This window comes from Gambusia affinis, linkage group LG01 (genome assembly GCF_019740435.1).
Source record: "Gambusia affinis linkage group LG01, SWU_Gaff_1.0, whole genome shotgun sequence".
Taxonomy (NCBI): domain Eukaryota; kingdom Metazoa; phylum Chordata; class Actinopteri; order Cyprinodontiformes; family Poeciliidae; genus Gambusia; species Gambusia affinis.
The window spans coordinates 23,141,140-23,154,956 of NC_057868.1; the positions used below are offsets into that span (position 1 = coordinate 23,141,140).

General features: G+C 38.5%; 1 protein-coding gene across 1 annotated transcript; it reads left to right on the forward strand.

Annotated features, from left to right (window-relative positions):
• The first annotated feature begins 7,502 nt into the window (after positions 1-7,502).
• On the forward strand, positions 7,503-12,821 carry hspb7 (heat shock protein family, member 7 (cardiovascular)). The gene is made up of 3 exons (XM_044107580.1): positions 7,503-7,959; positions 11,660-11,784; positions 11,860-12,821. Exons 1-3 carry the CDS (start codon positions 7,794-7,796, stop codon positions 12,037-12,039), a joined length of 471 nt encoding a protein of 156 aa, XP_043963515.1. The 5' UTR covers positions 7,503-7,793; the 3' UTR covers positions 12,040-12,821.
• The last annotated feature ends 996 nt before the right edge of the window (positions 12,822-13,817 follow it).

Sequence of the window (13,817 nt, forward strand, 5' to 3'; positions counted from 1 at the left end):
AGCTTCTGGCTCTGTAGCTCCCCTAGTGGTGACTAAAGGACATGCAGACTTTACACTAGCATCAGAAAAGAACATATTTTGTCATAAGTAAAGTCACTCAATTTGCTTATACCAGCAGTTTGATTTGGGGTATGACGTAGATAAAGGGCAGGGTAAGCCAAAAGTTATTAATACCCCTGGTAAGTTTAGTTTGTAAGTGATTTGTTTTGTTTTAAAACCTTTTTCTGTTGATAGAAAGAAAAATGAGCATCTGGTGAATGGTTTGAGTGCTATAATGTCAATAAATGGTTTTCCATTGTAATGGAAAACCACATAAATAACTTTGTTATTGCTTTCATTTCATTGTTTCGTTACAGTAAGAGAGACGGCGGTCTCACTTTCTAACAGAAACAAACTTCCAAAAACTTCTTAAATAGAAAAAAAAATTGTTAAATAAAAAATAAAGAAAGAAAGAAAAAAACAAAAGAACTTGAATCTCATGTTGCTGTTTCTGTTTAGTATCAGTGCTGCATCGCAGCTAGCTGCAACAGGAAGCTAGAAAAGAAGCAGTTTGAAGCTCAAATGAGGTGTTGAGTAATTTGGGGCTTTCATTCCATCTCTTGCTTTTATTTCAGGACTTGCAGACCATTTTGGTAGATAATTACTGGTGGATGACCATATATTGATTTGCTGTTGCTGTCTTACAGCAAAGAAGCTGTTTACACAGTGACTATATAAAATTGGGTTTTGGTTACAGAGGCATAATGCAACCCTGTATAAACTCTTGACTACATGGATCAAAAAACAGGGAGCAGGTGGTGGTCCAAACGAGTAAACAGCATGATGAAAAGCAACAGTGCTTGAAACATCACTTGTTTGGTGAAGGAGATAACATTATTTTGGAGCCCTGTGATGTTTCAGCTTCTTATTGTTTTTTTTTTTCTTTGTACTTTTTCCAAGAGAAGCAATTCGACTGCAAATTATTGCAATTTAAAGGGAAGATAAATCACATCTGACAGTGTTTTTAAGCTCCTTTTCCTGAGCTGCAAGGCCAGACATGCGGGAGTTGGAGAGTGAAGGTGACATCAAAGCAGCTTGCAAGGACAAAGTGGTAAATGTAAAGCACAAAGTCATTTGTAGTTTGCTCAACTCAGTGTTTAATTTGAAGCTGAAGCTGCCGCTAATCAAGAATACACTACATTATTGATTTCATGCAACAACATGCACAATGTGAGGACTATTTTTAATAGAAAACAGAGCAGTGAGACATATTCATGTTATTTCAATCCTACTCAGTTCCGTTTGCAATCTGCCAGAGCTTCTTGATTAGATGGTTGTCAGTCTAGTCTAGGTTAGATTTTGCTTTTCATCCTCTGGATCAGATTTTTGGATAACTTTTATTTGCAGTACAGTGGACCCCTGTATGGAGCTAAATAGGGGCCATAAAAATTGTTCGAAAGAAACTTTTAACAAACTTTTTGCTCAGGACTTGGAATCATTATATGCTCTGTTTTATATTGGTGAAGCGCTCAAACCTTCACCAATGACAGCTTATCTAGGGTGACCATATTTTCATTTGGGAAAACCAGGACACCTTTCAGCAGAGGGGGGGGGACACCACGACACGTTGGACGGGGTCCTGCAAAAAACAGGACATTTCCTCACTTTCTAAAAATAACCCGGGACAGGACGTGAAATACGGACATGTCCCGGGAAATACGGACGTTTGGTCACCCTAAGCTTATCCAGACTCAAATATATGGTTCACCAACTCTGCCCAGATGTGTTCTTGGCTTGTCGTAGATGGTTGAATCTCTGGTCACAGAGGTACTCAACTCAATGGGCCATAATGAAAAGGGTAAAAATGGGCGTTTGGAAGAAGATTTTAATTTCTTGAATGAAATAATTAAAAAACTCTTTACAAGCATTTTGAGATAAAACTCTAGTACGGAATATGTAAAGTTGTCAAAAATATTAAGGATCATGTAAGTTTACTAAAACCTACTTAAAGTCAGTCTCCGTTGACATTATGAAAACACGTCTTTGTCATTGAGTATTTTCTCCCAGTGTATTATAAGCCTGGCAGGCCACCAGGCTTTATTTGTGCCCCCACCAGGCTAGTTTTCTGGGGGAAAATTTGCATAAGCACAAAGGAATGCATATACAGACACACACTTATAGCTTGAATATCTGATAACTGGATCAGGGTGTCTATTATATATCTTCCTTTTACTTAGTTGCTTTCTCATAAATGTTATTTTCTCTCCTTTTTTCCCCCCCAGAAACAATTGCTGGCCACATTTCAGCTTTATGTTTTTACTTAAAGTGATGATTTGGATCATTTCTCAGAAAAAACAAAACAAAATAAAACGTCCATCTGTTTAGTGTTAAACCTGATTACAGAATAAATAACCTGGCATCAGCCATGCAGTTTATGTTTATTTCCACTCACTCCAAGATACACAATCTTAACGCCTTCAGGTGGCAATCACACTGGCTGCCTAGATAAGACGAACCTTTTTTATTAAAGGTGTAATGATTTCCAGAGCTTGGCAACACACGCCTCTTGCACATTATGATTTAAAGCTTCCTTGAATCAGGCCAGTTGCTATGATACAATCTTTTCTGGCTTTCCCTCCAATTGCTCTTTTCTTCACTTCAACAGGACAGGAGTTCTTGTGAAAAGTTGAGAAACTCATATTTTGGGACAGTTAATATTTGTGATTTTAATTCAATTTGCGTGTTTTCACATTTTGCTAAAACTAAATCAGGATCACTGACAAAGCAATGCAACACCGGAGCTTAGGATAAATAATCTGTCTGTCTTTGCACCTTAACTACTGCAAAGATGTCATTTTTACCTAGCATTGTCCTTAACCCAGGCAAGGCCTGGGAAGGAAACATAGCAAGGTTGGATTTGATCCAACATGCTCGGTTATGTTTTCAAGACCCTCAAGAAGTGATTTAAAGTGACTAAAGTGCAACCGAGAGTGTTGAAAATAATAACCCCAAGCCATAATTAAATTAAAGTAAAAATCCATTCATTGTCTATATAACATTTAACCCTTGCAGGCTCACAGTTGGTACCAATTTCCAAAGGACAAGGAAATGCTCTGGCAGGATGCGAAGCCAGTATCTTAATGGTGGAAGGCAACGGTTCTAAGATGTCATATTATTGTTGAACATGACATTCAAACACCTAAACATTACACAAACATACTTGTTTTGTTGTTTTACTGTTGCAGTACCGATGGCCTGCTTCCCTCCAAACGGGAGATGAGCTCTTGTGGAATGGATAATGGTGCGTTCCAGTTGTAACCCAGTCAGAACTGGGAAATTCCAATTCCCAGTCAGAAAAAAAATCACTTGCTTATGTAGAGTAAAGCTAAAAATAATGTTCTTAAGAGGTGTTGCGAACATTGTCGATGTTGAAATCCTGACTTCTCCATCAATGTAGACTGGAACACAACTCCGACATCGGAGGCAACATGTTCAACATGGTGGATTCTGAAGAAGGGGTAAGCTTTTTCTAATCACAAATTTTCACTAACTGGTTAAAAAAAAAACACCCGACATCTATCCCAGCAACATAACCCAGCATTTGTTTTAATGAAATATCCCCGTAAATTTTAGAGTGAGTATTCTCAGAAACCATTCCAGCCTTTCTTGCTCGATTATCTCCCATCACTCACATTTGTCAGCCTGTCATTTTTGCTCAGCTTTTGAAGCCTCTCCATCAGCAATCATCTGATTTTTAAAAGCTTATTAAAGCTTTTAAAATCACTGGGATGATGACTGGGAAGGCAGCCTGGTCATGAGCTTGACAATGTACTGGAAAATATCCAGAGGTCGTTTGGATTCTGCATCCTGTCGAGTAATTTTTATGATTCAAGCACCGACTCGATTTCTGAGATAATCATGGCGGCTATTGAATTTCTATTTAAAAATGAACAAAATAGCAGTCAGTGTGTGATATAAATGTGGGAACCATGGCAGATGTTACTGATATAAGTGAGAAAAAAAATGTTTCACTCATAAATCCTTAATTTTCTGTCCACCTGATGGCTTGAATCTTAATGATGGCTTGAGGTTCTCAAGACGAAAGCCACAGAAAACCAACAATATTCTTGTTGTTAGGAAACCGAGGGGGGCCGGCATGTTCCCTGTTTGGGAGGAGGTGAGTTGCTAGGCTGGATTTAGAACCTGAGCAGGGGCCTCTCTGCTCTACGGTGATAAGGTTGAAATCAAATAATACTTAGCTGAGTGATCTGTAATGTCTGGTAACCTTAGAGCTATCTTCAATAAAGAGGTCTCTATTTGGCAGCAGGGACCTGGGGGCTTTTCAGAGATGATAATGGCAGATGTTTAATAACTGGTGGAAATCACTTGCAAATCAACGGATGTGTTTGCATGTCTTGAATTCTGTGCTCGGTACGGCATAATGAAACTTCAAAGCGCGACTCGTATACACAACATCAGAGAGCCCATAAATGGATTTAAATGGATTAGCAGTCAGCAGAGCTAACTAGGAAAAAAAGAGCAGCGTTTTCCAATCATGACCGGCTGCACACCTCACACAGATATTAATAGTCACCAAGTAATGTCACCACTAAGTCCTCTGTTCCTGCCTGTGGGCTTTGTTTTCAAGCACATTCTTTCCTTAACTTATCTGCAGAGATATGAGACAGGGCGTTCCCATTTAAAGAGACAGAGGAGACAGTATTTTTCCAGCTGATCGGTAACAACTAGCCTGTCGAGCTGGTGAAACAGAAACAGTCAGTCTTGTTTTGCATGCAGTTTTGTCACATTGTGTTAAGTTTTGTCATATTACAACAATTAGTTTATATAAAATTTGCAGTTTATGTAAACTACAATTATTAGATTATCTTGGGAAAAAAAATGAAAAGTTCAGATTAAGATGTCATAAGTTTCTGATCAGTTCCCAACATTTGAGTTAAATTTGTGGATGTATTTAAGGACAATGCCTGAAATTCGGTTTTCTTGTGAGGCATCATGGAAACATTAAATAAAACCAGCCATGACATCAGGAAGCATGGATGGTTCCAGACACAGGGACCAGTGCCTCTATAGAGCTGGTCCTGGCCAATGATGTGACCCCTGTACTGAGCGGACACTAAATAAACTTCTTATGATGATATTTGCTGGCCTTTGGAACAATTAAATGTTTTACTTTTATGGTTTTACTTTACAATTGTTTAAAAATTAAGGTTTTACAGTTTTAACTTCAACTGCACTGAGACAGAATCACAGCTTTCATTTGCTAGATTAAGGATCTGCACCTATGTAGCTTATTTAATATATTCAACAATGAAATATTGTCCTGTTTTTGCTTGTCTGTTTCATTCTTTTATTGTCTGCCCTCAAGAAAAAAATGTGGCTCTCCTGTAAATTTGATCTGAGACCACCACTGTCAGAATTCATTCTTGATTCCTCCTTAGGACCAACTTTTAGACATCTGAAAGTTTTATTTATGTCTGCTTAAGTAAAATATATTCAAGTTTGACTGACATTTCAGAGACCAGCCAATATGCTGTTTGGTGAGGAAGTTTCTATGTCCTGGAAATGGAAAATGTTTTTAGTGTGAAAGATGTGAATTAACACACAGAACAAAAGCAAAAGGCCTCGTAAAGTTGCTGGTTGAAGCGTTTAAGCTTGTCATTATTCAATGACTTCTTCCTAGCAGAGACAGGAAGATGTCATTTCAAAATATACTGCATGCAAAGTGCTGTGAAGTTTTTGCCTTTATATCTATGATAACTTCTAGTTCCATGAATCTGGAATAGAACTTGATTTGTCTCAGAAGATCTGTTGAAATCTGTTACAAATATAGTGATTATCTCTATGGTGTTTGCCATTAGAGGCTCAATATTTTTGCCTCTTATGATTTCATCAACCCAATTACGCACAAAGCAGAATAAAAGGTTTACTTTTTCTACAGTGTGATTTTTAAAAGCTAGTAAGCTCACCATCTGTTTTGACTGCCATCGTCTATTGTGTACAGCTTGAATCAGACCGGTGCATTAACTCCTGAAAATCTCTTTTTTATATCTCAAATAAATCATACTTTACAGAAACGCAAACAAAGTCTCTTATTGTTGGGAACAGCTCTGTTTTATCTTTCATTGCCAGAAAACGTCTTCTTCCCCATATTTGGTTACAGTGATTTTATTTACTTGAACGAACCATAGTGCGTTAAAATAATAGTAATAAAATTAAGCTATGGTGTATAACTGTTACCATCATACTCCACAACTATTGCATAAACAGTGCAGCCCCAAATGCCAGGGCCTCTGAGCCCTCAACCTGGAACCAGCTACAGCTCTGAAAGTCTCCAATCGATTCAGTCTTTAAAAGAAACTTGACAGTTTATTGGACATGTTTTATTGCTTTTTATGTTTTCATTGGTGTTAGTCTACCGGTTGTGTTTTAGGGTTGCTATTAGGGATGGATATTCATCGTATCATTTATCGTAAAAAAAAAAATTCTTATCAGGATGAGAGTTTTGATTTTTTTTTTTTGTTACAATAAATTCCCATTAATGATATATATTTTTTAAAAGCCTGCTGTCTATATTGTTGTGATTGTTAGCTTTAGTATTTTTTCCACTGTTTCTTCAATGAGAGTATTATTACATATAAATAAATTTGAAAATATGATATGCGAGCAATTTTAGTGATTCAAATCACTGTCATTTACATGGCCGGTGTCCTGGAAAAACATATTGCAAACAGATGTTTTGGAGTGCAGTATTTGTGTTTGGTGTGTCATGCAGTCTCAGCCATACAGTTACCTAAAAAATAAGTAACAAATAGATTTTATCATCACTTTTATCGTTTTCACAATAGTACGTCAAAAAATTGTGATGAATCTTTAAGTCCAAATCGTCCAACCCTAGCAGTTGTTTTTGTCCCTCTTGTGAATCTGAACAAAGCTAGACAGTACAAATAAAATTGATATAAACATCTAAAAATGGCACTTTTTAAAAATATTGTATTTCACAAAAGATATGGGGTTTTTTTTTGTTAGTGAAAAAAGACTCACTGCTGGATAGCATCTTTCATGTTATGTGTTCCTTACCCTCGAGACGAAAACCAATAAACAGACGATTAACAAGTGATCACAGAGATGAAATAAACCCTCTCTAATGAGATCACACTACCCTGTAAAAACACTGGACTGCAAGTCATTTGATGGCAGAGCCGTCTCGGATCCGGTTTCAGGTCAAAGACGTGGGGCTGAATGTTAAGAAAGCTGAAGATTCAGACAGAAGAAGCGATGGGGTGCAGTGAGAGTCAGAGAGTGGACGGAGAAGCTATTTTAGGGATGATGTGCCTGGAATGACAACTGTTGAGCCCCTCACTCCCCTCACCCCCTCTGCTCATTCCCTAACTCTCTCTACAAATCCCTCTCTCTCTCTCTCTCTCTCTCCCTCTCTCAACCTCAGGCCCTTCATCACGCAAAACTTTTCCAACCACAGATTCTCCTCTTCATCCCTCTGTGAGTCTCACGATAAAAATAGAACAATAATAGCCTTTTCCAAATGAACTGTGACACATGTGCCACCTCCCCAGCATGCATGAGTATATAACGTCCAGGAGTACTCTGCTGACGGAGAGCAGGACAATAAGTCCGAAAGAAGAAAAGAAAAAAACAGACATAAAAGGAAATCATCCAGGAGAACAAAGGAGTTGTGTGATTTATTTTTAATATCCAGAGCTGCTCCAGGAACAATCCGCTTCTCTCCGCCTCCTTCTGCTCTCCTCCTCTGTCTTATCCAGCACTTGCGACCATCCATGAGTGTGACCAACTCCTCTGCCTATCGATCGGAGCGCAGTTTCCACCAGACTTTGTCCTCGACCTCGTCCTCTTGCAACCCTTACATGGAGAAGAGCCGGGGGCTTTTCGCCGAGGATTTTGGATCCTTCATGAGGCCTGGGAGTGACGCCTTGGGATTTTCCAGTAAGTTGGGAGGGAACTGCAACTGGGGCTCATTTTGTCAGCAAGAAAAGTTTATAAAGAAAGAATAAAAGTGCAACTGGATCTGTGAAAGTGATTTTTTTCTTCTTCCAAACGGGCAATAAAATATGTAAGTAAGGCAGTCAGAGGCGAGAGAGAGTTTGATGTGGTTGAAGTAAGTGAACAAAAGCTTTTGTATGGGAGACAGCAGAAAAGATGCAGTCGATGCAAACAAAACAAATGCAGTAGTGCAGTTTGTCCTGCACTTTTCTGGCTGAAGTACAGAGTAAGGTCATGAAGTGTTTCACTTTAAAGTGTGTATTGGACTGAGCAATACCCCCAGGTGGTGTGAGCTAGTTGATTGTTACTGCATATACAAAACACAAGTCTCAAAATCTGACATGGGAACTTTAAATAAACTCACACCACAGGCTGTGTCCTCCGTAGGTCCAAGGTCACGATTGTTTGAAACTCTACACCTACGCCATCTTATAGGATGGGTACAAACTGAATAGTGATATAAAATGACATATTTAAACATCTTGACCTGGAAAGAGTGAAGGGTTTTTAGGGTTAAGTGCAACATAAATGTAAAGTGGAAGGACAAAAAGCTTTTTGATTCCCTGTGAAAAAGACCCAGATTGAAAAGTCATAATAACATAAGTGAACAAGCCACAACATGAAGACAAAGGAACACAGCACTCTGGTCAAAAATGAAGTTGTGGAAGTGAGAGACTAAAATAATGTCTACTTTTCCCTACATGCAAAACCTCTGCCGCACCTTAGGCATACCATCTCCATGGTGATATTTTGCCCTTACTGTACGATATTTTTATTTTTTATTCAGGTTGTTTTTAATATATATATATATTCTATCTTTGTGTGAGTCTATTTGATGTGTTGTCATTTTGCTGCTGTTGCACAGAAATTTCCCCACTGTGGGACAATAAAGAAGTGTCTATTCTCCCATTCTCTTCTGCATGATGGTGGCAGCATCATGTTGTGAGGATGTTTGTCTTGAGCAGAGACAAGAAAGTTTTTCACAGTTGCTAGGAGGCTAAATGGAGCCAAATGCAAGACGATGCTGAACAAAAGTCACTGTGAGGCTGCATAAGACTTGACTCTGGGATGGAGCTTTACCTTCCAGCATGATGAAGACCCAAAACATGTAGACACAGCTACATTAAGATTGTTTAAAGTACATTAATGTGGTGGGTCTTAGGTCTAGTCAAAGCCTAGACCTAAAATCCGGTTGTGAATGTATCCCAAGTCTTCTCTTCTCTGATGTGCGCTGCCTAATTTGACTTAGTTTGAGATACTTTTTAGAAGATAGAACAGGCAATAATTATTGCACATGGTAGAGACATTCCCCTAAGTCCCTGCCACTGTCATTGCAGCAGAAGGTGGTTCTACAAAGTATTGCCTCAGAAGGGATGAATACAGAATCACATTTTTTTTCTTTTTTCTTTTTTTATTAGAAAACCACAAATAATTTTTCTTCCACTTTGTGTTTATGCTCTACTTTACATTGGACTGTCACATAAAACCCAGTGCAATACAGGAACATTTGAGGTAGCTCCACTTGCAAGGCAAGAGTGTCTGAACGCAGCAGTTCTGGACAGACTCCTGACTGTTTGACTTCACATGCCGAGTATCTGGGATGACGCCTGCATAAGGAATGAGCAAATGGTTGCTGGGTGATCAGAGTCTACACACAACACACACACGTATACATGCACAGAGTTAAAATGATGTCATGTACTCAAACTGGCATGTGCAGTCAGAGTACACACACTGACACCAAGAGTCATGTGATACAGTACTTTAGTGAACCCAGAATCCAGCTGGTTTCTGGGTTCACTAAATAAACTGGATATGCCAGACAGGAAAAAATATTTTCTACTAAAACTAACCAGCTCTTAGTGTTTAGTAGATCAGTTCATAAAGATAAACGGCAAAGAGCATGCATAGTGACAAATCCTGAAACCTGGGTCTGACAATCCTTTCACCTCTCTAGATTTATTTTTGCTCTTAGCTACATTGTTTTCTATAGGAGCTTCTTTTAGACAGACAAGCAGTGCAGGTGCAGGAAAAAGTCTGTACCACTTTGACAGATCAACATTGGGAAGATGACCCATTGTTGAATAGTGCCATGGTGTTTGTAAGGTAAAGACGGAGAGAATGGGGAGTTGAAGCCACTGAGTTGGCGGCTGATTTATGCCTCATTTATGTTCGGCTAAACTTCACAGCAACTTTTATCATTCAGCTAATTGACACCAGCTTGTTGTTTTAATCAACAAGCACTTTGTATTGCCTTGTAGCTGAAAATGGTCTATACAAATAAAATTACCTTTACCTTTAACATCACGTCCAGTGATGGCTTTTAATACTGGTTATATGGGGAGTTGGAGAACTTGCATAGGGAGGTGCTCAAGTACCTAATTGAAAGAAATCTCTGCACTGCACCCTGAAGAGGTTTTTATTGCTCCTAGACATATGCAGTCAGGCAGTCAGAGGACAAAAGGCAACCCCTGCTTGCTGGAAACTATTTTATATGCTTTGTACAGCAGTGGACTGCATTGCATCCTGTCATAGAAATTAGTTGATTGTCTGGATTTTGATAGTTCAGGTGGCAACAGATAAAGGGGCTCATCCAGGGTGCGGTTAATGGCTATTTTTGGTTTGTGTGCACAAACAAGGACATAAAAGACATGTTTTGTTTCAACGTCACAGCCGTTTGAAATGTTCACAGAAAATGTAGTCCTCAAGGGCCGGTATCCTGCATGTTTTAGTTCTCTCTCTGGTGGCAGTGACAACCTCCTCAGCATGTCAATGTCAAAAAAGACTTTTTCTTGATATTGTAACAAGCTGCAATGTAGATGATGTCTAGAGCAGTGGTTCCCAAAGTGTGGGGTGCGATCCCTTGGGGGTGCGCAGTGCCATTGCACAGTTACACAAAAGTGTTTCACTGTAAAGATGGTTTGTAGTTTTGTTGCAACCTGAAGTGTGATAAATTCTATCTGTTGGATAGAATTTATCACAGCTTGGACTCTGATGATCCTCTAAGAAATCATGTCGACCAGGCATCTTGTAAATCCATAATAATCGGGCATATGGTTGAGGAAACAGACTTGATCATAAAGGATCAAGCTGTTTTCAAACTCAGTGGAGTTTGAAAACAAAATATGTGTATAGGTTTATGACTGGTTGAACTATGTGTGTGCCCAGTTGATTTTTCTTTTGTTCTTTTTTTTGGGGAGGGGGTCTTATTGTAATCCCTAGGGGGCCCCAGAAAATCTTGGAGAACCACTGATTCCCTATAAAACCAGTAAGTTTTATATGGAAACTTGGCTGAGTTGTCAACGGAGGATTTTATTTGACCTCCTTCATCATCTTGCACAGTTTAGGGTTTCAATAAAACTAAGTGTTCCTTATCAAGCAGATAGACCAGACGTTAAGCTACGTCATGTCATATCAATAGTACATGGTAACAGAACATGAATTTTCTATAAGTTCCAAGAAAAGTAACATTTTGCTATAGAAATTAGTGGTGCCTATAAATAATGCAATTGGCGATTTTATTAAAAACAGTTATTCCTTCACATGGTATTTTTTTTCCCAATGGCACAAACACCTGTTAACATATTTAACTGTACTTCCTTTTAACCAAACATATTTTCTGCTTTTTGTCTGGCGTTTTCAGGTGGGGCTGGAAATATCAAAACTATTGACGATTCGTATCAGTTTACAGTTGACGTCCGAGACTTCTCTCCAGAGGATGTGATCGTAACAACATCCAACAATCAGATAGAAGTCCGTGCGGAAAAGGTGAACAATGTGTTGGATTTTTAATGTGAGAAACAGAAGCATTGGTCCTCCATAACATCCAATATCTCTCTGCAGTTGGCCCAAGATGGTTCAGTCATGAACACTTTCACCCACAAGTGCCAACTCCCTGAGGATGTGGATCCGACCTCTGTGACGTCGTCCCTGGGCCTTGAGGGGACTCTGACGGTCCGGGCGCGCAGACAGCCGGCTAAACATGAGCTCGCACAGACCTTCCGCACTGAGATCAAAATCTAGAGGCAGACCGGCTTCCCCAGCACAAACTCACCACTTTTTGTTTTTTTAGAGCTAACAAATGTACCTTCAATGGATGAGGATATGATTTGTCATACGTAGACACAAAAAAGTCAAATTACCTGTTCCTACAAACAGGTTGAAACAAAAGGAGCACGTACATGAACTTGCAGGCACCAGGAGAATACATAACTTCACTGACTCACGAACATAATTCAATAGTTCTTTTAATACTTTATATCCCTGCCACACAGGTACATATCTGCCTTTTGTTTCAGTGACATCAGATGACACGAGTCCATTGAAAATGAATATTGTAGCAGACACAAGTTTGTCATAAGCTAATCTGTCCAAACACTGCTAAAAAAGAGAGCCACAACTTTCACACACCATGTAAAAACATACATACACAGCACAGTTACACACCTCAGCATGACACAAAAAGTGAAACTGATGTCATGACCTAGTTTTTGATTGCTTCAGCAACTACTTCTCTGACCACTGGGGCACTCACAGTGCCTTCAAATTTCATATCCAGATGGTCAGTTGATCCTTAAATATAAACAAAATTAATCTAAATGGTGATGTGTTAACAATAATCACCCCATCCTCGCACTGCAGGGCACAGCCTTGATCCCAACACACATGCCCTATTCAGAATCGATGCACACACTCCTCAAATCAGTCTCTCATTCCAAACAATATTAATTCTGATGTGTCATGTATACTAATTTATTGTATTTTTTTGTGTGACAAAACTTGCAATAAACATGACTACAAATAAATACAAGTTTCTGTTTTGATTTTTTTTTTTTACAGAATATATCAGCAAAAAAGTCACTCAAATGAAAATAAACTTACCAAATTTTATTTCATGATCTATTTTTTTTTTTTTTTTTTAATAAGCAACATCAAGCATCATTTTGTTTCTTCACGCTCTATTCTAGGACATATTTACAAATTTCTCATTTCAGCTCAGTAATTTAAAACTGCAGTATGTTAGGGTGACCAGATCGGCGGACACACATGCGCCAACGGGGTAATCACAATGCACTGTAAGCTATGTAATGTGTTTTGAGGCAGTTGACCAAAATCCCAGACGATTTTTAAATTCACCCCGGACATTTTTTTAGGTCTGAAAAGTAGGACATGTCCGGGAAAAAGAGGACGTCTGGTCACCCTACAGTATGTTGATTTTCATTTGAGTGGAGTCAGAAAACAATTGCCCCAAAGCTAAAGCTTATTACGAACACCACATGATTCTCTCCTCCATCCAATTTATTACAGTCTGCCTGGTACAGTTTAGCATAAACTGTACCAGGCATAAACTGGAGCCTTTCCTAGTTCACAGGAAGTGACAACCACAAGGCCAGCTATTTGCAAAATCGATCTGAAACTGAAGAATGATTTAGTAACTACTTTTATCATGAACCCTATACTCATGTTGTGACAAAATTGAAAGAAGCTGTTCAAAGTGAAAATGTTAAAAAGGTATTTGTTGCATAGCACCCTGGCTCCAACCTTATTGCCAACGAGAACGACTATTAAAACGGGTATGTTATTTATATATATATATATATATATATATATATATATATATATATATATATATATATATATATATATATATATATATATATATATATATATATATATATATATATATATATATCCCTCCATCTATTTTCTGTACACCCTTGTCCCTAGTGGGGTCGGGAGGGGTGATGGATGGTGCCTATTTTACGAATATACAGATGACTGATTTTATTAACAAAAATTTA